Source organism: Thermochaetoides thermophila, assembly GCF_000221225.1.
Source record: "Thermochaetoides thermophila DSM 1495 unplaced genomic scaffold scf7180000011815, whole genome shotgun sequence".
NCBI classification, from domain to species: Eukaryota; Fungi; Ascomycota; class Sordariomycetes; order Sordariales; family Chaetomiaceae; genus Thermochaetoides; species Thermochaetoides thermophila.
The window spans coordinates 996,489-1,016,713 of NW_006383031.1; the positions used below are offsets into that span (position 1 = coordinate 996,489).

The 20,225-nt window shown below is 53.9% G+C and overlaps 5 protein-coding genes across 5 annotated transcripts; 3 read left to right on the top strand and 2 right to left on the bottom strand.

Moving 5' to 3' along the window:
* Positions 1–4,061: 4,061 nt before the first annotated feature.
* On the top strand, positions 4,062–5,585 carry CTHT_0018920 (uncharacterized protein; the record flags this gene model as incomplete). The annotated part of the gene is made up of 1 exon (XM_006692322.1): positions 4,062–5,585. The coding sequence occupies one exon, from the start codon at positions 4,062–4,064 to the stop codon at positions 5,583–5,585; it is 1,524 nt and encodes a 507-aa protein (XP_006692385.1).
* A 1,931-nt stretch (positions 5,586–7,516) lies between these two features.
* CTHT_0018930 (uncharacterized protein) lies at positions 7,517–9,049 on the top strand (the record flags this gene model as incomplete). Its single annotated transcript, XM_006692323.1, has 5 exons — positions 7,517–7,856; positions 7,915–8,147; positions 8,205–8,300; positions 8,364–8,652; positions 8,739–9,049. 5 exons carry the CDS (start codon positions 7,517–7,519, stop codon positions 9,047–9,049), a joined length of 1,269 nt encoding a protein of 422 aa, XP_006692386.1.
* Positions 9,050–9,473: 424 nt separating this feature from the next.
* On the bottom strand, positions 9,474–16,417 carry CTHT_0018940 (DNA polymerase-like protein; the record flags this gene model as incomplete). The annotated part of the gene is made up of 3 exons (XM_006692324.1): positions 9,474–15,517; positions 15,566–15,711; positions 15,792–16,417. 3 exons carry the CDS (start codon positions 16,415–16,417, stop codon positions 9,474–9,476), a joined length of 6,816 nt encoding a protein of 2,271 aa, XP_006692387.1.
* A 773-nt stretch (positions 16,418–17,190) lies between these two features.
* CTHT_0018950 (mitochondrial cytochrome c oxidase protein 20-like protein) lies at positions 17,191–17,727 on the top strand (the record flags this gene model as incomplete). Its single annotated transcript, XM_006692325.1, has 1 exon — positions 17,191–17,727. One exon carries the CDS (start codon positions 17,191–17,193, stop codon positions 17,725–17,727), a length of 537 nt encoding a protein of 178 aa, XP_006692388.1.
* A 396-nt stretch (positions 17,728–18,123) lies between these two features.
* On the bottom strand, positions 18,124–19,269 carry CTHT_0018960 (uncharacterized protein; the record flags this gene model as incomplete). Its single annotated transcript, XM_006692326.1, has 1 exon — positions 18,124–19,269. The coding sequence occupies one exon, from the start codon at positions 19,267–19,269 to the stop codon at positions 18,124–18,126; it is 1,146 nt and encodes a 381-aa protein (XP_006692389.1).
* Positions 19,270–20,225: the final 956 nt, after the last annotated feature.

A 20,225-nucleotide genomic window follows, 5' to 3' on the forward strand; every position in this document is an offset into this window, starting at 1 on the left:
GTGAAATCATCGGAGGTTTCAAAAAACTGTTAGGTATTGGTGAGAACGATGGGGCTACTGGAAACGGTACAGTTTTTCAAAACGGGGAGAATGGGGGTATCTCGGGCGGGAAGGTGAAGGGCGCGTTGGTAGGGGCGTTAGTAAATGTCGTTCTGGATCTGTTATGGCGATAAACAAACTGACTTTTGTGTATGTGTTGAAGCATGTAAGAAGGGCTGATAAACTTTAGGCGGCAAGGATGATGGAGCTGGCGCCTTCGTTTGGTGAGACAACTGAATTGAGGACAAGGACATTGCTACCTTTGCAGGCTGACATCTCGAGAGTTGGCAGCCTTATTCATTCACTTTGAGGCTGGCAACTTCAAGATTTCATTATGTATACAACTCTCAGTCTCTTATTTTGACGTTTGCAATGTTGGCATGAAAAGCTCTGCTCAACGATGCCTTCCTTGAAGGAGCTCATCTAAGTGCCGGTGTCAATCACATGAATGGTTGCCTGGCAGCCAGAAACTGGTTCTCCATCTGACATCGGGACCTCTCCTCCTGATTACTTCGATTTTCAGGTTTCTGACTTGACACCTGTCTGCAGATTGCATTGTGTGCAGTGACATCTTTCACTTTCTGCTCCCATCGATCGTGGTTCTTCCTCAGCTGGGTCATTGGTGAATAGCATGAGGCCAAGAAGTATCAAGCGTCGGACGTAACGGAAACAATTTTATGGTTCCAGGATATCTGTCCAACTGTTCAAATTCTTCCGAAGCTTGAATTGATTTTGGGTTTGAAGTTTGATGATGGACAGTCGTTCAGGGGCTGTTGCCATGGCAATGTTCGGCTGACCATGGACAAGGAGAAGAGGATTTGTCTGCCATTGCTATCCTGTGCCGCCCGTTATGAGATGTTCTGCAGCACATTTAACGGCAGTAACTGGAGGGTCGGTCGGTTCTCAGCCTTCGGTGATGATTCTGCCAGACTGGGAAAAAAAGCGTTCAATGAAAAGAGCCCCATGGACAACGATACGGTGTTGGGATACCGGAAAGGTTGATGAATTCCTGACACCATGGTTCCGACCTGACGAGCCAATCTTAGCATCTGAGCGCAAACAGGAACAACATACGGCTTAGCTTCCACTTGCAAAGTTCCTTGCCCATCTCTCTGGTTTGGAAGATCTCGTCTATGCATGCGCCAACCAAGTTCCCACATGTGTGCTCGCAGCATTGCATGAGCACCGTTCACTGGCCCGTTTGCATGTTCGAACATTCAGCATTCGCAGCCTGTACCAGGAAGCCAGAGAGTTGAATGGCATCGATCCAGATGAACTCATCTTGATCACATCCCCATGCCTCTACGGAATTTGTGTTGGATACACTGGTCATGAGAACGAGATTTTCGACGAGTTTATGAAGCATCTTCGCACTAGATACGCCACCAGATTGAAGCGAGTGCAAATAACGATGTAAAGGGGATCTGATCTGTATATTTGATGACCAGCCCGTCGGCCGTAGGGCTTGTGCTGCTCATGATTCTTGGATCCCATTCTTACGAGAGGATTCAAGATCTTGAGGCCGTTCGCAATAACGAGCCCAACTCGACAGTCTCGATTTGGCCGGTGCCATGAGACCCACCGATCTTTTCCATTGGCTCGACCTCACCAATCTCGAGTGTCTTAAATCACTAGATCTCTCTTTTCCCTCTATCGGTGCGGTTTTGAGTATGAAGCCACTAGCCACTGCTGGTACTTTTTCATCCTTGGAGCATCTGGGGCTCTCTATGGAATTATGATACAGGTATTATCAAGACAGATCGACTAGTGAGCCTCCTCGAGCGTTACGCCCGCTTTACAGCGTGGTTATTCGGTTCAGTCCTGGCAAAGGACGTCCTGTTCCATACTCCAACATCAGGGAAAAACTTTGCAGCGACTAAAAGTGAAAACTTGACAGAGACGGCCTCTCTATTGAGAGGCAAATATTGGTGCTGCAAAAATAGTGTCATAACCTCGAAGCTATCCCTCCGCTATATATCCTAGGGTTATACGGGTGCCCTCTACCGAAAACCTTTTGAGATTTTTCTTAAACGCCACGCAAAGAATACCACCTCTCCTGTTCCATGATCCCGGGCGCAAATCCAATCTCCGAAAATCCACCATCCGATGGAGTGAAGGTCTGCTCTTCGTTGGGCAGAAGGGTGCCAATTCCGATAGTCTCCATAAACAGCCACTCTAGAGGTGCCTTAGCCTTTGGCCTCTCCGCAATTTTCGCAAAGATTGCTCGCGCTAGGTGCTCGTCGATGGCATGATTAAGCAATATTTCTCGGACAAAAAAGATTATCACCCTCATCGGTTTGGTTAATACCGTTCTCCTGTAGCTCACAGTCGAATTGAAGATAGATACGTCGCAGCCTGGCGAATTGGCCCAGCATTCGGTAAATGGAAACCTTTTGTGGTCTTCCCGAATATCTGTGCATCCACAGCCTGATGCGCTCAAGGCTTTGGCAGCATCTCCGGATTGCTTGAAGTCTCCTTAAAGTATACAGAGTGGACTTGTTGAGCGTTAACCTTAAGCTGTGTAAAGTCCGCCGTGAACCAACCTGGTCTACAGAGAAGGTGGCTGGGGACATGAGAAACAAAGTTTGAGCGATTGGCGAAGAAGCGTGGGAAGCCTGGGCAGCGCCGTGGCCAAACACTGAAAACAAGGGAAACTGGGAGAATAATTGAAAGAACCTGCCTCTGTGAACCGACGAATTTAATAACTGCAATGGTTGAAAGAGCTTTGCATAATGAGCTTCCACTCCGCCCATTGGCCATCTGAACTCGAATGATGACAGAGTGGATAAACTGCGACCGGTTGTACATCAAGAATCACTGGAAAGGCCAAGTAGTTATCTATCCGAAGGGCCAGTTTGCAGACAATGGAGAGCTTGAGAGGAAGCTGCAATGTATCCTAGTGCGGGCAGCAACAAGTATGCTTGACTAAAATATATGGAATGAGATATTGCCGGGGGCCGATGACGATATGAACTGGATGGACCGCTGGCACAGCTTCCCTCTCCCGGACGGCGGCTCAGAGAGATAGGCAGGAGTATCGGAATTACATAAGGACTCCGGAAAGAAGTCAGATTCGTCTGATTCCGGATCTGAGCACTAATCGGCGGATGGGGATACGGATCGGCCATCTAGTTACGATGTAGAAGGTGCATAAATCGACTCGTCTGAGACAACGGCCCTCGCTGTCGTGGGGCCGTTGACAATTGAATCTTCGCCATACTAGATGACCAGCGCATATGCATAGACAAGCTACCATATGCTCTGGCTGTTGTACTTAGAGATGACGCCAACTAATTGCTAATGATACATTTTTGATTTCGAATCGTTGATTGAAGTGAGCAAGGAGGCTTGTTTGGGTAAGGCCTAGGAAGGACAGTGGACTCTGCGCTTGCAGATTATTCGGAATAATAAAGATGTTATCGCCGTTTCGAGATCAACAAGGAGCTTCGCGATAGTGGTGCTTTAAGAATGGTCGTTATGTCAGCCAACATTAATGGCTGCTGACCTGCTGGACCCGACTGCCTGGGTGAGAGGGGCGCCGACGTCATGGCACAGGACCGTTGAGGGCCTGTGCAGCCAATCGGCATGATACGGGGGAGCAACGTGGGGGCCTTGTGCTTGGTGGATATTTATGCCTACCCCACCATGTTCCACAAAAGCTTTCACGCCGGCCCGTCTTTGTTTGCTGGCTGGTATTGGCGTTCTCCATTTTTTTTGGCAGTTCCAAACACAACCCTCAGGTCGTGGCACGTCATGGTCCTCTCTGATGCGCTGTCCAACCCCCGACCAAGCCGTTTTGGTATTTCCTGGTGGACATCTCTTGGGATTACGGGCTTGTCGCCGACGTTCTTCAACCTTTCAACCATCGCTAAATCCTTAAACCCTTAGCTCATCAAGCTTGGTGCGTAGGTCATGGGGTTATCGAATTTTCTCGATCCCCCCACATTAGCAATCTGCTAACCGGACCGAGGCAGTCCCGCTTCCTGTCCCCATCTCGCTTTGCCATAATCCCTTCAAAGGAAATGCTGAGCGACCAGGAGATCGCAAGAGCAGCTCTGGAGCTCGCAGAGTTTCGCCGGAACGATGCACTCGCGAAGCTGTTGGACCAGTACGAGGTCCTCATCCAGAGTTACAAGCGCCTGAAGAGTGACTATGAAGAGGAGCGCGAGGCCCGAGAAAAGTACAAGCAGATGGCCAAGGATCAAGAGAGAAACCCCTTCGTACTAGTCCTCGTCGACGGCGATGGCTACGTCTTTAACGAAAACCTAATTGCAAAGAAGGCCGAGGGTGGCAATATCGCAGCTCAGATGCTGAACGACGAGATCAAAGCCAGTCTTAGGCGGAGGGGTCTCGAACATTGCCAGATTATGATCCGTGTTTATGCCAACGTCAAGGGCCTGTCGCATGCGCTGTGTAAGGCGGGCCTTGTCGGCGGAGAAAGCCGGTCGTTGGCTCCGTTCATTGCATCCTTCAATCGGTCGTACGGTCTGACCGAGTTCGTTGATGCCGGAGAGCTTAAGGAGAATGCTGACTTTAAGCTGCGTGCCCTCCTGCGTCTATATGCTGACAATACTCAATGCAAGCACATCTACTTTGCTGCTTGCCATGATGTCGGCTATATATCTGAGCTTACGCCTTTCATGGGCAACAGTTCCAAGTTCACGCTCATCAATACCCCCGGCATCCGATTCCATGACGAGTTTACCAAGCTGGGCATGGGTATTGAGGAGTTTCGCAACGTGTTCACCCACAGGCCTCTTGATGGGCTCCCATACCGTCCTGCTACCAACGGTACCGGCAACCACAAAATTCCGGCGGTACCGACGTCTCCTATCAAGCCGTCGGCCACTCTTAGCACGCCGTCTACTAAGAGCTCATCTAAAGATGAGTCGAAGACAATCTGCATCTTCCATACTATTGGAAAGTGCCGTTATGGCAAATCCTGCAAGAATCTGCATCCGATTGAGGCATCATCGGATGTGAAGTCTGTCCCCTCCACGCCGACGTTTTCGACAACGAGCAGCAGCAAGATTGCACCAACTACAGACGAGTTCCCCGGCCCGTTTGCTAACCTCGTCGCCGATTTGCCGCGCAAGAGCGATATCCCTCCGGGTTTTGTTGCCGTAAATGCCAACAACTACCGGCTCGATCCCATCCTACCCCGCATCACGCCCGAACAACAGAGCAGGCTGAAGGCGCGTATCGATAAGCGTCGCGTGTGCAACAACTATCAACTTTCCGGACGCTGTGACAATGGTGATAGATGCGAGTACGACCATACTCCGCTGGAGGAAGATCTTAAGCCAGCGCTGGAGTGTCTCGCTCGCTCGCAGCCTTGTTCTCGGCGTGGCGCCTGCCGGATTGATGGTTGCCCTCATGGCCATATTTGCCAGATACTTGACTGCAAGTTCCGTGGGGGCAAGACATACTGTCGCCTTGGCCACCTTGCGCATGGGGAGAAGCTTGTGTTTGACAGGCTGGTCCCTGCCATCGGTAGGAAGGGGACTGGGAGCGTTATGAGCGGGAGCAGCGCTTCCAGTGGGTAAATCATGATGACATCAAGCCATAAGAGGGACCATGGAGGGCTTTAGACGATACAGAAATCGTATCGTCAGGTTGTCTGAGGGGGATAGGATTATTATTGAGGAGGTAATCTGGGAGTTCGGACACGGTCAAGCCATGGCCTAGATTGAACGGGCTTAGAAAAAAAAAAAACTCTCGGAAGATATGGACTCAACCTATCCGACATATCCGCCGTCATATCGATGCCCATAAGAAGAGCATCGTAAGTTTTGGGGGCCGTATCGGAATGCAGCATATTACCAAGGTCGTCATATGTTGGGATCTATGGGTCGAGATCTCTCTCATTGAAGCATACAGCACTGCACCGTCACCTTCCTTGCCCGGCAAATAATGCGGCCTACAGCTGTATGAACACCTGACGCTCTACCAATTAGAGATTATGAGATGGAGGGTATGCTTGGTATGAAGGTTCTAGTGAGGGGAGGTGCAGCTGTTGGGAAACAGCATATGTTGTGAGGTGTAAGATATCATCAACAAGAGAAAGCGGCAATGAACTACCACCTCATGTAGCGTGAGTAGCTGTAGCATAGCTTTAGACAACAGCATTAGAGAAATATTAGTTAACGATTCTCTAGGTTTCTCGCTTTGACAGACTTTAGGGTACTCGATAACAAGGGATGTGATCTTACTGCTGTCATATCACCTTTGTCGACCTCACTTCGCCATTGAAGAATTGGTTTTCCTCACCCTTGTCCATCAGAGGACCTTGCCCACAGGCAACAGAGCACGTGCTCACGATCAGATGCATCACATCTCAGATCAACAGCTCGACAGAGCTTCTAGACCTGTTGTTCTCCTTCCCCTTCAAGGCTCGGTCAGTCAGACAACGGCGGGTAGATGCAGCAGCCATTGACAGAAAAATGAGGGGTCAAGGTGAGGGATAGAGGAGCGGTCAGCATCGTCATGAGTCCACTACGCCCTTTGCATGTGATGTCCATGGTCAGATAGAGGCCGATATTGCCTACTGACAGGCCACATACTGCCCGTTGCATATTCAACCGGAGCGACGACTCTGCCCGAGCTCGATGCCTTCAGCATTGCATCAGAGCGACGATGCGATGCCAGCAAACATCACAGCTTATCATGAAGCTCCTCGTCGAAGCAGTTTCTCCTTTCATCTACGAACTCGTTGCCCTCAAGACCCTTCAACGCGACATCGCATCATCGCCCTAGACCCGCGCGGTTGACTCCCCAAGCGGAAGGTTGCAATCTAGACTCCAGAAGCTCCCAGTCAGTCAGCCACTCAACAGCTGCTGTGGTTTCCGCGGGACATCCCCTGATGGCGCCGCAAGTACCGTACACGCTATGTGCGGCCTCTAATGTTAGCCCTGACTCTAAGGAAAAGCTTATCAAGCCTTCGTGCGGGTGGCGGGGACAGGCTAGACCACGGGCGGACTGTTAAAACTGTTGCCCCACATTCAACCTGTCCACGAAGGCTCAAAACTGCTGGGTGGGCACGCGGGATATATGAAGCTTAGCCTGAGCCGGGCTGTTCCAACGGTCGTCGTGTTGGGAAGGTTACAGTGGCTCAGGCGGCCCGCCGCTCGGCGTTGGTGTCCCGAAACGGCAGTTAAATAGCCGGGTTGCTGCGCACCCGTTTTAGCTATGGCAGGATGGCGAGGGAGGGGTAATCGAATCTATTCTCAATTCTCACTTACTGCTCGTGGGTTGGGTATGGGTATGGATGGGTAGGGTGTTTCGAGACGATGAGGAATCCGCTCGACCGGGGGAAAGGGCTGGGGTTGGGGATATGCTTGGAGATGACAGGTATAAGAGTGCCGCGAGACGGCGTCGATGGTGATGCTGGCGTTCTGGACGACATCACCACGGTTCACAGCCCCCGTGTGACCTGTCTGCCTGTCTAGTCACCAAACGCTTCTTCTCATCACCAACAATGAAGCTCTCCATCCTCCTCACCTCCGGGCTCGCCGCGGTGGCCAGCGCCATCGCCATTGGCGACCGCCCCGCCAACCGCAAGAGCTACTCCGGCTACAAGGTGTTCCGCGTCGATGTCGAGAATGAGGCAGTCGCTGAGCGCCTGAACAAGGTCATCGATACTCTGGGCCTGTCGACCTGGAAGGCCCGCCCGCGCGCCGGCTACACGGCTGATATCGTCGTCCCGCCGACGGCGCTGCTCCAGTTCGAGAGCGAGGTCGCCGACCTGAAGACGATGACGATGCATGAGGATCTGGAGAAGAGCATTGAGGAGGAGTCGGCCTTCGGCATCTATGCTGGTATGTGAAGTGCAAAATCTAGATGGTTGATGGGGGCCGGGAGAGCTAACAGACGTAGCCGGTACTGCCAACGAGACGTGGTTCAACTCGTACCACGCGTACAACGACCATCTTCAGTTCCTGCGCGACCTGCAGTCGTCGTACCCGGATCGCTCCGCTATCGTCACGGCCGGCAACTCAAACGGTGGCCGCGCCATCACTGGCATTCACTTCTGGGGCGACTCGGGCAAGGGCAAGCCCGCTGTTGTCTTCCACGGTACCGTCCACGCTCGCGAGTGGATCACCACCATGGTGAGTAGCTGCATTTAGCCGGTATGGGAGGGTATAATCTGTACTGACAGGGACCAGGTCGTTGAGTACTTCGCCTACTACATGCTGACCAATTCCAACACGACTGAGATGAAGTCGTTCCTGAACAAATACGACTTCTACTTCTTCCCAATCGTCAACCCTGATGGCAAGCAGCCCTATATTCTCCGCATCCATTCCCATGGGCTTTTCTAACAGCGTCTAGGCTTTGTCTACACCCAAACCAACGACCGCCTCTGGCGCAAGAACCGCCAGACCAACTCGGGCAGCAGCTGCGTCGGCCGCGATATCAACCGCAACTGGCCCTACCAGTGGTCAGTCTCGGGCGGTGCCTCGACCAACCCCTGCGCCGAGGACTACAAGGGTGCCAAGCAGAGCGACGCCCCCGAGACGACCGCTCTCGCCGCCTGGCTCACCAACATCAAGTCTTCTCAGGGCATCAAGCTGTACATTGACTGGCACTCGTACAGTCAGCTGTTCATGACCCGTACGCGCGCCGCGCCCCCCCCCCTCCCTCCCCCCTCCTCCCCCCCAACAGCCCTCTTCTCATTAATGGTGCTAACAGGTAAACAGCATACGGCTACTCTTGCACTGCCCGCGCCTCGAATAACGCCGAGCTGCAGTCTCTCGCGTCCGGCGCCGCCGCCGCCATCAAGGCCGTCTATGGCACTTCCTTCAATACCGGCCCCATCTGCAGCACCATCTACAAGGCTACTGGCAACAGCGTCGACTATGTCAAGGACGTTATTGGCGCCACCTACGTCTTCACCGCTGAGCTGCGCGACAAGGGTAACTACGGCTTCCTGCTGCCTGCTAACCAAATCAAGCCCAGCGGTGTTGAGGCTTGGGCGGGCGTAAGGTACCTGCTTTTGAACATGAAGTAAAGGACTGGAGAGAGTATGGGAGACGGTGAGAGGGTGTACATATGGTATGAGATATGTGATATTGTATACATATTGTGGGGGGATGTACATATTCGCTTCGTGGTACATAGCTGAATGAAGGCGTTTGGGGAGATGCTTGCAGCCCATAAACGGTCACCGATTTCAGACAGGAGACAGAGAGCCCAGCCAGTACAAGTACACACTGTGCGCCATCTGTTCCCCACCCCCCCCCCCCCGATTGTTGACAAGCAGATGACGAAAATGTTGGTTATAAAGGGCCTTTCTGCATACCAAGATGTTAACGAAAATGCACATGCGAAGAACCAGTCATTGTATATCAATCAACTTTACTAAACCCATAATATGCCATGAGCTCTATCAACAAAAGGACAACTTAGTTTATACCCCCATTCCTTCCTAACCATTATAACCCCCCTAGAACCCCCTCCACAACCTCCCCCAACATCCTCAACCCATACCCCTTGGCCACATTCCTAAACACCCCCAATTTCCTCATCACTTCATGTCTATCGACCGTAGCAACCCATTCCCCACTACAAGTACAATACTCCATGAACTCGGCCCCCTCCCCCCTAAGTACGCCACACCTTCCACACTTCACATCCTGCGCAGTCCACTGCACCAACAACCCCTCGACTTCCGCCAGTAACCTCTCTTCGACCGCGTTGCGGTCATATTCTTGCCCACAGAAGGGGCAAGACCAGACCCAGTTATTTTCGCCCTTCTCATTTGTATTGGGTAATAAATCCTCGTCGCGACATAGGTCGAGGTCCCGAGCGAGGGTACAATTGTCGCAACTGAACTGGGGGATGCGCAGCGAGGCAGAAGGGTTGACGAAGGCGGCGGTGCGGGAGAATTCGCGGACATCGAAGAGAGAGAGAAGCTCTTTACGGAGGAGGCGGGCTTCCAGCGTGATGTTTTTGTCGAGGGAGAGGATCTGCATGAGGGATTTAACTAGCTCCAGGATGGGATTGGCTGTACTTGACACCGGAGTCTTGTCCTTGCCATTGGGGGAGGTCGAGGATCTAGAGCTGGGCAACGCGGCTTGGGGAGTCAAATGGGCGAGGTGTGAACCAGGGAGTAAGGGGAAGGAGTAGTCTTCGGCTAGTTCGGGATGCAGCAACTCGCGCTTCTGCGCGGCAATGAGGTTCATGATTTCCTTCTTGAGCGGCTTCTCGAATGCCTTGCCCAGAATGATCTGTCCAGGAGCGTCCTCCGCCAAGCCGGCATTGTCGCGCACGGGGAGCTGTGTCAGGCGCGGGGTAGCAGTCGGATCATCCCCCGTCGTCTGCGGCCTTTTCAAACCATGCATAAGCTCGATAAACTCGACGACCCAGTCGCGGAAGACAGGCTGCAGCCGCAGGGGAAGGAATGTCGCCATCTGCCAGTGCATAACGAGCTGTAATTCCTGCTCAACCTTGTCGGTAGCCACCTCCTGGCAGGCCTTGCCGCCGTAATTGTACTCGTCGTACCACACCAGGTAATCCCAGTACTCCTTGATCTCGAGATCAATAAAATGAAACAGCGGCTTGGCCTTGATGCTCTTGAGGATGTATTGCGCGTAGGCAAACGCGTTCCCCACCTCAGTCTTGGTCGTCTGCAGCAGCAGCCGATTCGGGCTGGCAAACACGACCTGGGACCCGACGCGTCGGAAGTCCTGCATGAGCTGCAACAGCGCCTTGCGGCTCATCATCTGCACGTAGTAGTGCAGCGCGCGGTCGTAGAGGCAGGATGCAGGAGACTCGACCCACCGCACTAGGTGCTGCACCATGACGTCGGCCATGGTCGAACCCTTGCAAGCTTCAGCCCACCAGGATTTGACCATTTCGCGGAGGACTTGGACTGCGGCGTTGGCGAAGGTGTTTTCCGCATAGAGGACCTCGTTGCCTTCGCCGCAGGAGGAGCTGTCGGCTGCGGGGTTGAAGGAAATGCTTTCGGCCCCTTCGAGCTCATTGATGAGAGAGGAGGTGAGGATCGTGTTGATGGCGAGGTTGCGGACTTCGAGGTCGATGCACACCGAGGCATATGTGCCGGGGTTGTTGACGGACGGCATCTGGACTTGATCCAGCGGACCAGCAACGTCGTCCTTCTCGTAGCCAGCATGATCCGGCCTTGGGCTAGGCGACCACCACAGCACGACATTGTTCGCCTGCAGACGCCTTGCATAGGCGACGTCGATCAAGAATCTCGGATCATCCTTCTCCAGATTACAAAGCGGCACATCACCATACCGCGCCAACGCCGTCAAATGCGTGATCCATGACCCCAGACTCAGGTAATGGTTCACCAGCCGCCTCGCCGCAACAGTCTGCCACCCAAGCGGCGGCAGGCTGCTATCCGCCTGATCATACTGCAACGGCAACACAGGGAACTCTCCCAATATCGGGATTTCATGCACCAACAGATTCCTCTGCGACGACTGAATCACCATCATCGTCGGCCCAGACTCCTCCTTCTTCATCTTCTTCACCACGTCCCCAACCTCGAGGAACGCCTTACGCCTTGTCGTGACTTGCGTGATCTTAAAGTTCAGCTTATCCTGGTACGGGAAGCACTCCTGCCAGCCCTCCACGCCCTCACTGCGTCTCCTAGCCAGGTAGTCGGCATAGATCTTGCCCACATTGGGCATATCCTGCCCACCGTCACGGTTCTTCTGCTGGATGATGATATGCGCGTGCTCGCCGGTCGACGAGAACAGGCCAAAGATCTGTCGCTCGCCGGCGCTGATATGCGATAGGTAGATGTACGCCATGCGCGCGTTTTCCAAGTACGGCTTCGGCTTCTCGGGGCGCTTGAGACCAGACAGGTCGAAGCCCTGCTCCAAACCTTTGCCTAGAACACCCGGCTGGCTCTCATCAATGGTGCAGGTGTTACCCAGCTGCAAGACAGCACGCAGGTTGAGGGGGATCTGTTTTTCATAGACGCCTTCCACGCTAGGATGGTTGAAGAGGAGAGAGAACTTCTCGGCCTCGGCGAAGTAGATCTCCTCCGGGACGGTCAGCTTAAATAGGTGTACCGACGAGTGGCCATTAGGCAGGGTGTGATAGACCTGTTCAACGTGGCAGCCGTCCACTTCGATGTCGGGGAGGTCTTTACTCTTCAGGTTCAGGAAGACTTGTCGGGGGACGTTGATCTTGACTGCGTGGATCTTGTTTTCAATCAAGACATACGCCAGCACGATACCCGGGCTCTCGGTCGCCCGCAGCTGGAGAACCTGCCAGGTATTCCGGAAAGTCATCTCAGCTTGGCTGCGGAAAGTCTGCTGAATGTTGCTCTGGAGGAGGTTACCGCGGCGCTCACCAAAGAGATGCCTTCTCCTGGCGCGTGCCTGCTTCTGGATCTTCCATTTCTTCTTCTGATACTCCAAGAACGCGACATAATCCTCACTCGGATCAGGCATCTTTTTCGGCAGCGTAGCAAACGGATCATCCTTCTGAACCTCTGGCTCAGGCGACTTACGCTTCTGCGCCTTCGCCTGTTGCTGCGACGCCGAGATCACCTCACTAAGAGTCTTCGGCTTCAACAGCTTCCCGATATCCTCCATATCTCCAATCGTCGATGCCGCCGTATTCGGCGGCTCAGTCTCCTCCAACGGCTTCTTGCTGATCGAGAAGACGTCCGTCAGCTTCTGCTGCTTCAGCTTGTCATCCTTCTGCCGGATCCTGCGCTCCAGCCAGTCTGGGTGCGGCACGCGCGGGACAGGATTGCGGACTTTTTGCAGCGCCGCGGGGATGGTAATGAGCTTCTGGATGACGGAGCCCAAACGCTCGATGTAATAGTCCCAGTCAATGAGGGCACGCGGGTCGGTGTCGGCGGGTTCTTCTCTGAGCCACTTCTTGAGGTACATTCGCTTGGTTTCCTCTTCGGCTGCGAAAATGGCGACGGGGACGGCGCGCTCGGTGACAGGGGCATTCTTGGGCTTGGAGCAAATGATGAACTTGCAGTTCAGACCCTTGTCCTTGACCATGCCTTCGCCGAGGAAGTCGGCGAGACGCTTGGCGGTCGTGATGGAGGTTGACTTCTGCCCGGCGTACTCGGCCAGCGTCTTGGTCATGCTGCGGTTCTCCGAAATCAAGTCCATCAGCTCCTCGTCAGCGAGAGTCGAACCCTTGTTGTAGAGCACGTCGAGCCAGCGGTTTGCGACCTTGGCCACGGCAGCATAGCACTCGGACAGCGTGGTGCCCTCGAGGAAGAACTTGAAGATTTGTTGCTGGAAGATCTTGATCAGTTTCAGCTCACCACGTCTCTTCACCTCGAAGCCCTTCAACTCAGCGAGACTGCCGTCATGGTTGAAGACGGCGTAGCGCTTCTTCAGGTTCTTGTCCTCCTCCTTGGACGTCGGGATGATCATGGCCTTGTACGGACCGTCGACCTCAAAGAAGATGGAGTTGTCGCTATGCGTCTCATACTTGAATGTCTTGGGATCAACCAGGGTCTGATACTGGTGGTTGGTGAACCGCGCGTGGACCAGGTGGTTGAGCATGACGCAGGGATACGAGATGTTCATCTTCTTCCCGTTCTTGAGCTTGAACGAGAAATTCTCGGGGAATGAACCTGGTAGCATGCACCAGATACCATCCGTATCCAACTCCAGCGGCCTCCCCAGCCGCTCAATCAGAGACCGCGCCATCTGGATGATGGTCGCACCGGTCAAACAAGTAACACCAGCCATTTCCATGGAGTACCATCTTGAACCCTTGCGCATGACATAGCCGTAGAATGAGTTCAAGATGACCTTGTGTGCCAACTGCAGCGAGTCAAACAGCACAATCATCTTCTTGGCATTCTCAATCTCAGACGCCGGCGCGCCTTGGGACTTGAGTGCCTCGGTCTTGCCCTTCCACACCTTCGCCTTGCCTTTGAAGTCATAGCGACGGTCGCGGAAATCGCGCACCGTGTTGACGTAGAAGGGGTTCTCCCTCTGGCAAATGATGGCCTCGCGCACGATGGTGGTGGACTCGTGGATCTTGTGGTAGACTTTTTGGCAGTAGAGCTGGAGGCGCTTCTTGATGAGTGATGCTTGCTCGTCCGCGCTGAGATCATTCCACGTCCGCATGGGGGCATTGGGACCCCTGCCGGGAAACTTCTCATTCTCGAGCGCGTGTCGGATCATGTTGTACTCGTCGCGCTTGGCGGGCAAGTACTCGCCTCGCCATGCCCAGGGGAGTCGTCTGTCGCAGTTTTTACCGGGACGATTGAAGTCGCATGCTGCGCAGGTAGACTCGGAGATCATAGAGTCCGGCTGCAGTCGGTTGGTTGTCATGATGTTGGGGTACATGGAGGCGACGTCAAGATGGTAGATCAGCGGCCTCTCGTAGCGATTGGGTGTCGCCTTGAGGCCCAACAGCTTGTCAGCAATCTGCTGTCTGACCTCGTCATAGTTCTCGATGTCCTCCAACTTCTTCTTCTCTTCGACCGTGATACTGAACTTCAAAGCCGCATCAAGATCGCGGATGAGCTCGTCCACGGCGCTCGGGTCGATTGCGAAGTTCACAGGAATATCAGACCGGAAGACGCCAGCTTCCAAACTTTCGACGTGACCACCAACGTAGGTCTCAGAGTCGAGCAGGTGACCTTCCCAGAAGGCTTCCTTCGGCGCGACGTGCTTATTGGGAAGAACAATGTTACCCTTGTAGGCCTGCACCATCAACAGCATCTCACAAAGCGTGCCAGTACCCTTCCGCAAGGTGTCGTCGGGACCCAGGGGCAAGATAGTACACAAGGAGAAGATAAATGGGTGCACATATTTCATGTACAGGTAGTAGGTCGCGACAGCGTCGGAGACTGAATACTCGGCCAATGTCTGCGGCCTTTCGCTGGCATAGGGCGTCATGAGCTCAGGGTCGAGCTCGTCGGGGTCATAGCCGAGTTTGGCAACGGTGACAGCCTTCAAACCACGACTACCCTGAGGCAAGTAAGAGTCACGGTTGACCCAATGGAAGCAGTCCATGTGCACGCTGTAGTTGCACTGGTACTGATCCTCGCTATTCTTGCGCCAGCCAATCTCATGGTACATGTCGATGCCGTTAACGCTAGCTCGGGCCTCGACAAACGACCAATCGAAGAAGTCACCGTTGTAAGTGGCAATAACCGTCGGTCGGGCCTCCTTGACGTGGAGGAAGAAACGCTCTAGCACAGCCTTCTCGTCAGGCTCATTGAAGATCATGAACGGACCCGGGTACTCCGGCTTGGGGGTGTAGTCGAAGTCCCGGATGTCCTCGGAGACGATCTCTCGGTTGGTGATGAGGAAACCTTGACCGTCGATCATGTACGACATCATCATGATCTGGTCAACCGCGGGGTCGGGAAACTTGAGGGGTGCTTTGGTTGTCTCGATATCGAAGGCCATGACAACCGGGTCTGCCGGCGCCAGGCGCTCTTCGTTCAGGGTGATGGTGGTGGTGCCATTCTTGGCTTCGACAAAGTACCATTTGCCGACTCGGATATCTGAGGAGACGTTAGCAAGTGCCTTCTCATAGGATAGAGTTCCCATACCTAAGTCTATCATTACTCTAACGTGGTATGGGACGTCATATTCTCGGATATCGACAATGTGGTCGCTGGCCTCCGCAAAGCCAGCATTATTCCGTCTATCGTCATCTCTCCCGTCGATATCAAACAGGTCAAGGTTACCGTTCGCACTGAGAAAGTTAGCCAGCGTCAACAGGGAAGATAAAAAGGGAGGAGAAGGCGAGAGGGGGGGGGGGAAGGTTCAGCTTACTTCGCGACCTCAGCATATGTATCCATGGCATCCATGCCCTTCTTATTCTTCTCCGCAATAGGCATGATATCCCTCCTAGCAGCCATCAAATCCTGAACATTATGGAACCTCAACTCCAGAAACGTCCTCTTATACCCCAACAAATGATTCGGCATACTCAAATCCTCCTTTTCAATCCTCCTCACACTCTTCACCACACCCCCTCCTGGGACCCTCTTACACCACTCCTCAACCTCCCCCTCATGCCCCTTCCGACAAGCAACCAAAAAATAAGGTTCATACTCTACCGTCGCCTTGAACGTCGACCCATCCTCCTCAATGAAATAACAATCCAACGCGGCTCTGCCACCTCCCCCGGGAACCCGGGGGTCGTCAATGGCCGTCGGATGCACATTGACAAGCCACCCTTCTTTCTTCTTGCCGGCGTCGTAGCGGGCAAAGCCCATGTTCTCGTCGATCTGGTGGGCGAGTCGCGTGCGCTCCCATTTTTCGTCGATGGAGGTCGCCTCGCCGCGGGCGCTGGTCGAGGCGGCGAAGGTGCGGGTTCGCGGGCCGTGGTAGGCCACTTTGGCGGTGCCGCCGCGGCGGTAGCCTTTTTGGGGACGTCGGAGGGTTGTGTTGGGCATTTTGGAGGTTGGTGAGGAGGAATGATTAGAGAATAGTTGGATTAGTGTTGGTTGGAGAATAGGGCTGCCCGCTGGTCCAGCCGGGGACAGGCTCGACGAGAGTAGAAAAAGCGAGAGCGAGTGTTGAAGTGTGGGCAGGGTCCGAGTCCGATTATGCTTCGGATTGGACTTCGAGTTAAGAACGAGGTCGAAATCCAAGCGCTCAGAGGGCCGTCATTGAAATGAGAACATTTGACTTCTTCAACATCGGCGGCCTGGAGAGAGGTGTTGTGGCCAAGCATGGGTTGTTGCTGCCCCTGTCTGACGGTAGACTGTGTGGGTGGGCAAAAACCCATTAAACAAAGATGTTAATGGACGCGTCGGACGCGACCTGCGTGACGCGACGCGATTGGGTGGGCCGGCTGTTTGGGTGGGGGATAAGCTCTTTCGATAAGTCGCATGATAAAGCCTACGATAACGATCCCTAACCCTCGAGAACAACCCTGCCAAATCTTGTCGGGTGAGCACGGCCCGAACCGCGAATAGCAGATCAGACGGGTAGCGAAGCACCGAGATCTGTGAAGGGAGAGATTTCAAGAAGGAGGAGATACTGCCTACATCACAGTATCGTACTTGTCTCCTGGATGATCAATTGGACAACTATGACTGACTTCTAGCCTTTAACAGTCTCCCGCCCTTTCCAACAAGAGCATCCCAAGCCAAGTTGCCCTCACCGACGAGATCACCTTCGAACCACTCTTCACCACGTCTCTCCTCTTCCAAAGTCACCCAACATGTCCTCTACAGAACAACCCCGCTCCCAAACAGCCGCAGACCCCTCCCGCCCCTGGCTTCAATCCTCAACCGGCAGCGTCCCATCCAGCCAGCCCCCGTCTTCAGACCCGTCCCAACCGCAGCAACCCACTCAAATTTCGTCCAACTCCAAGCCCCCCACAGTAACCGAAGCCCTCGCCAGCATCAAACCCTCCGACTTCTTAACAATCCACCAAAAACCATGCGCGCGCCCCGGGCTGCTAACCGGTATCGGCGCCGGCGCAGTTGTCGGCATCCTGCGCTTTATCATCGGGGCTCCTGTCCCCAAGGCAGCCAACTGGGCTGTGGGCACAGCAGTTGTTGGGGCAATCGGGCAATATGAGTACTGTCAGTATCAGAGGAGGCAAGAGAAGGAGAAGGTGAAGAGGGTGGTGCAGGTGTATGCGGAGAAGGCAAGGAAGGAGAAGGAAGAGAGGGAACGGAAGGAGAGGGAGGAGAGGGAACGACGAGAAAGGGAGGAGAGGGAGAGGGCGAAGAGGTGGTGGAAGTTTTGGTGATGTAGGGAAGTTGAAGGAGAGAGTTTGGGTGTACATATATACCTGTGTACTATACTTAAGGGAAGGGGTCGGTTGGAAAGGGAAAGAGAAATGCGCATTGCCATTAGAAGCATATATCCGTATACGAGTAGTCACTCCGTGGCTAGCCAATTTTGCTCTCATTGAGAGATGCTCAAGTAGCCGTTAACCATGCAGAGCATATGACCCCTACTAACTCCTTCGCCGCCAAATACACAGGAGATGCCCGCTCCATACCTCTGATGCCATACCAAGTCCCAGTCCCAGTCCCTGTCCCTATCCAAGTCCATCCCGAACGCCATCCAAATACTCATCCCAACCCATTCCAATTCCAATTCCAATTCCAATTGAGAAGAAACCCGTTGAAATCCCTAAACCTTAAACCCCAACAACAGCAGCCTCCACAAACCTAACCCTCCTAACAGCCTTCTCCTTCTTCGCCGGCGGCGGCGGCGGCGGCGGCGGCGCGGCATCCTTCACGATCCCCCCTCTCCTCATCAACCTCTCCCTCCTCGCCTCACTCTCAACGCGTTTCCTGTACTCCGCAAGCTGCTGCCGTCTCCTCATCAACCTCGCCTGTGCCATCGCGGGAGTAGGCTTGAATCCAATCCCGTTGATTCCCGTGCCGTCATCATCACTGTCGTTCGGATCGTAGATGGTGATCTCGTCGTCGCGCCAGGTGAGGGAGGCCCGCAGGGGGTCGGTGATTTTTCTTCTGGCGGCGACAGAAGCAGCAGTGCCTGCCGGGCGCTTGGCCGCAGGCGCTGGGGTATTGGCTGCCAGATTGAATGGGTTGCGCGGGTGTGTGGCGAGCAGTTTGGCCGTATAGGGTGCAGGACGCTTGCGGTGTTTGGCGAGGGTCATGGGCGTGTGGTCGGCGGGAAGTAAAGGGGAGGAGGGGGGGAGGGTAAGGGTTGTGGGAGTTGGCTCGGATTGGCGGACCACAGCGTCGTCTAGGGCGATGTGGATCGGACGAGGGGTTTGCGGGAGGTATGCTGTGCTTGATGCGTTTTGTTCTGCAGTCTCAATCGATGCCCTATTGGTGATAGCAATGGCCGGCGTGTCGGTCACAAGCGAATACTTGACTTCGGCGTCGGCATCACGCATGTCAATCTCTGGAGGCGGGAGTCTGATGCGTTTCCGATGCCCGCCCTCCTCGGTGTCGATGCCGATTGGGTCCTCACCCGCCGTGCCGCCACAGCAGCCAACGCCTCCGCCTCCTCCTCCTCCACTGCCAGTGGCACCGACAACTCCACTTGTCTGCTGGCTGGAGCTGCTGCAGGCGTTGTCATCTCCACCTCCGCCCACGGCCATACCCCGAAACTCGTGCGCAACTTGCGTGCGGGGACTCAGGCATGTTCCAGCGTGAGCTCTGTGCCCATTGTCTCCTCTATCTGTGGAGGCCGTCGGGACACTGAGAGAGAATGTGTATGGGTATGGGGTGATGTGCAGCCGTGACATGCCGTCGTTGAGCATGTCATCCCGTTTGCGCTTACTGGGAGTTGGCAATACGGTTTCCGTCATTGTTGTTGTTGTTGTTGTTGTTATTGTTGTTGACCGATTGATTGATTTGGTGATTGACGATTGACTGTGACCTGCGGGTTGCCGGGCGTGCGGATGCTCTCAGCGTAGGTTGATTGTTGTCGGTAAAGTCGGCTACAGATTGTTGATAAAAAGGTTCAAGTAATGCACTGGAGCCCTTTGTCAGTTGAAGAGCATAGCATCGCAAAGTCTCGGCGCAGGAGCGATTAAGATCAAAAGGAAGTGTGCCCGAGCGGGAATTAAGGCAACAATTGAAGATGAGACGAATAGGGTGAGAACGAAGCCCAAAAAAACGTGGCATTCCAGATGGCGCAGATGGTGGATGAAATCGATTGATGGACTTAGGGCCGGCTAAGTTTGCAGGGCCACTTGCCTCCATGCTTGCTATTCGATGGCCTTAGTGGTCTTCACGTGGCTCCTGTGGTGAAATCGGTACGACCGCCCAGCAAGCCAAGCAGCCCTCTGTGATTGCCGCCTGCAGGGCTCACTGCCCGCTGGATACGACGGATGGAAGATGCGCAGCATGCGCATCAGCCCAGAGGGCCCAGACGTCGGGAATCAGGAAGTTGATGCTGGCCAGAGGAGAGTGGGGCCACCGTCTTGGTGGGGTATAAGGGCCACTATCGCGGCTGTTAGTGCTTGAGAGCATTGGCTCGACGATTATCCAGTTTTGTAACAAAATTGATTGCACAACCTCCCATACAACCTCTTTAGTAGTATCTACCTATAATATATCTCATCTCTTGTAATGTGGTGTCATACCGTGTGTTCGTAGGAGGGCTATCCTGACCCGCTCAATGAACAGCTTAGACAGTCTTAATATAGCCTGATGGTGATAGGATGTCCCGTAAGCCTACGCCAAGAGCCCCACCTTGAACCCCACATCATGCCCTCTGTCAGCCCTGTGCAACTCTAAAACGACACTATTGCCCGACATG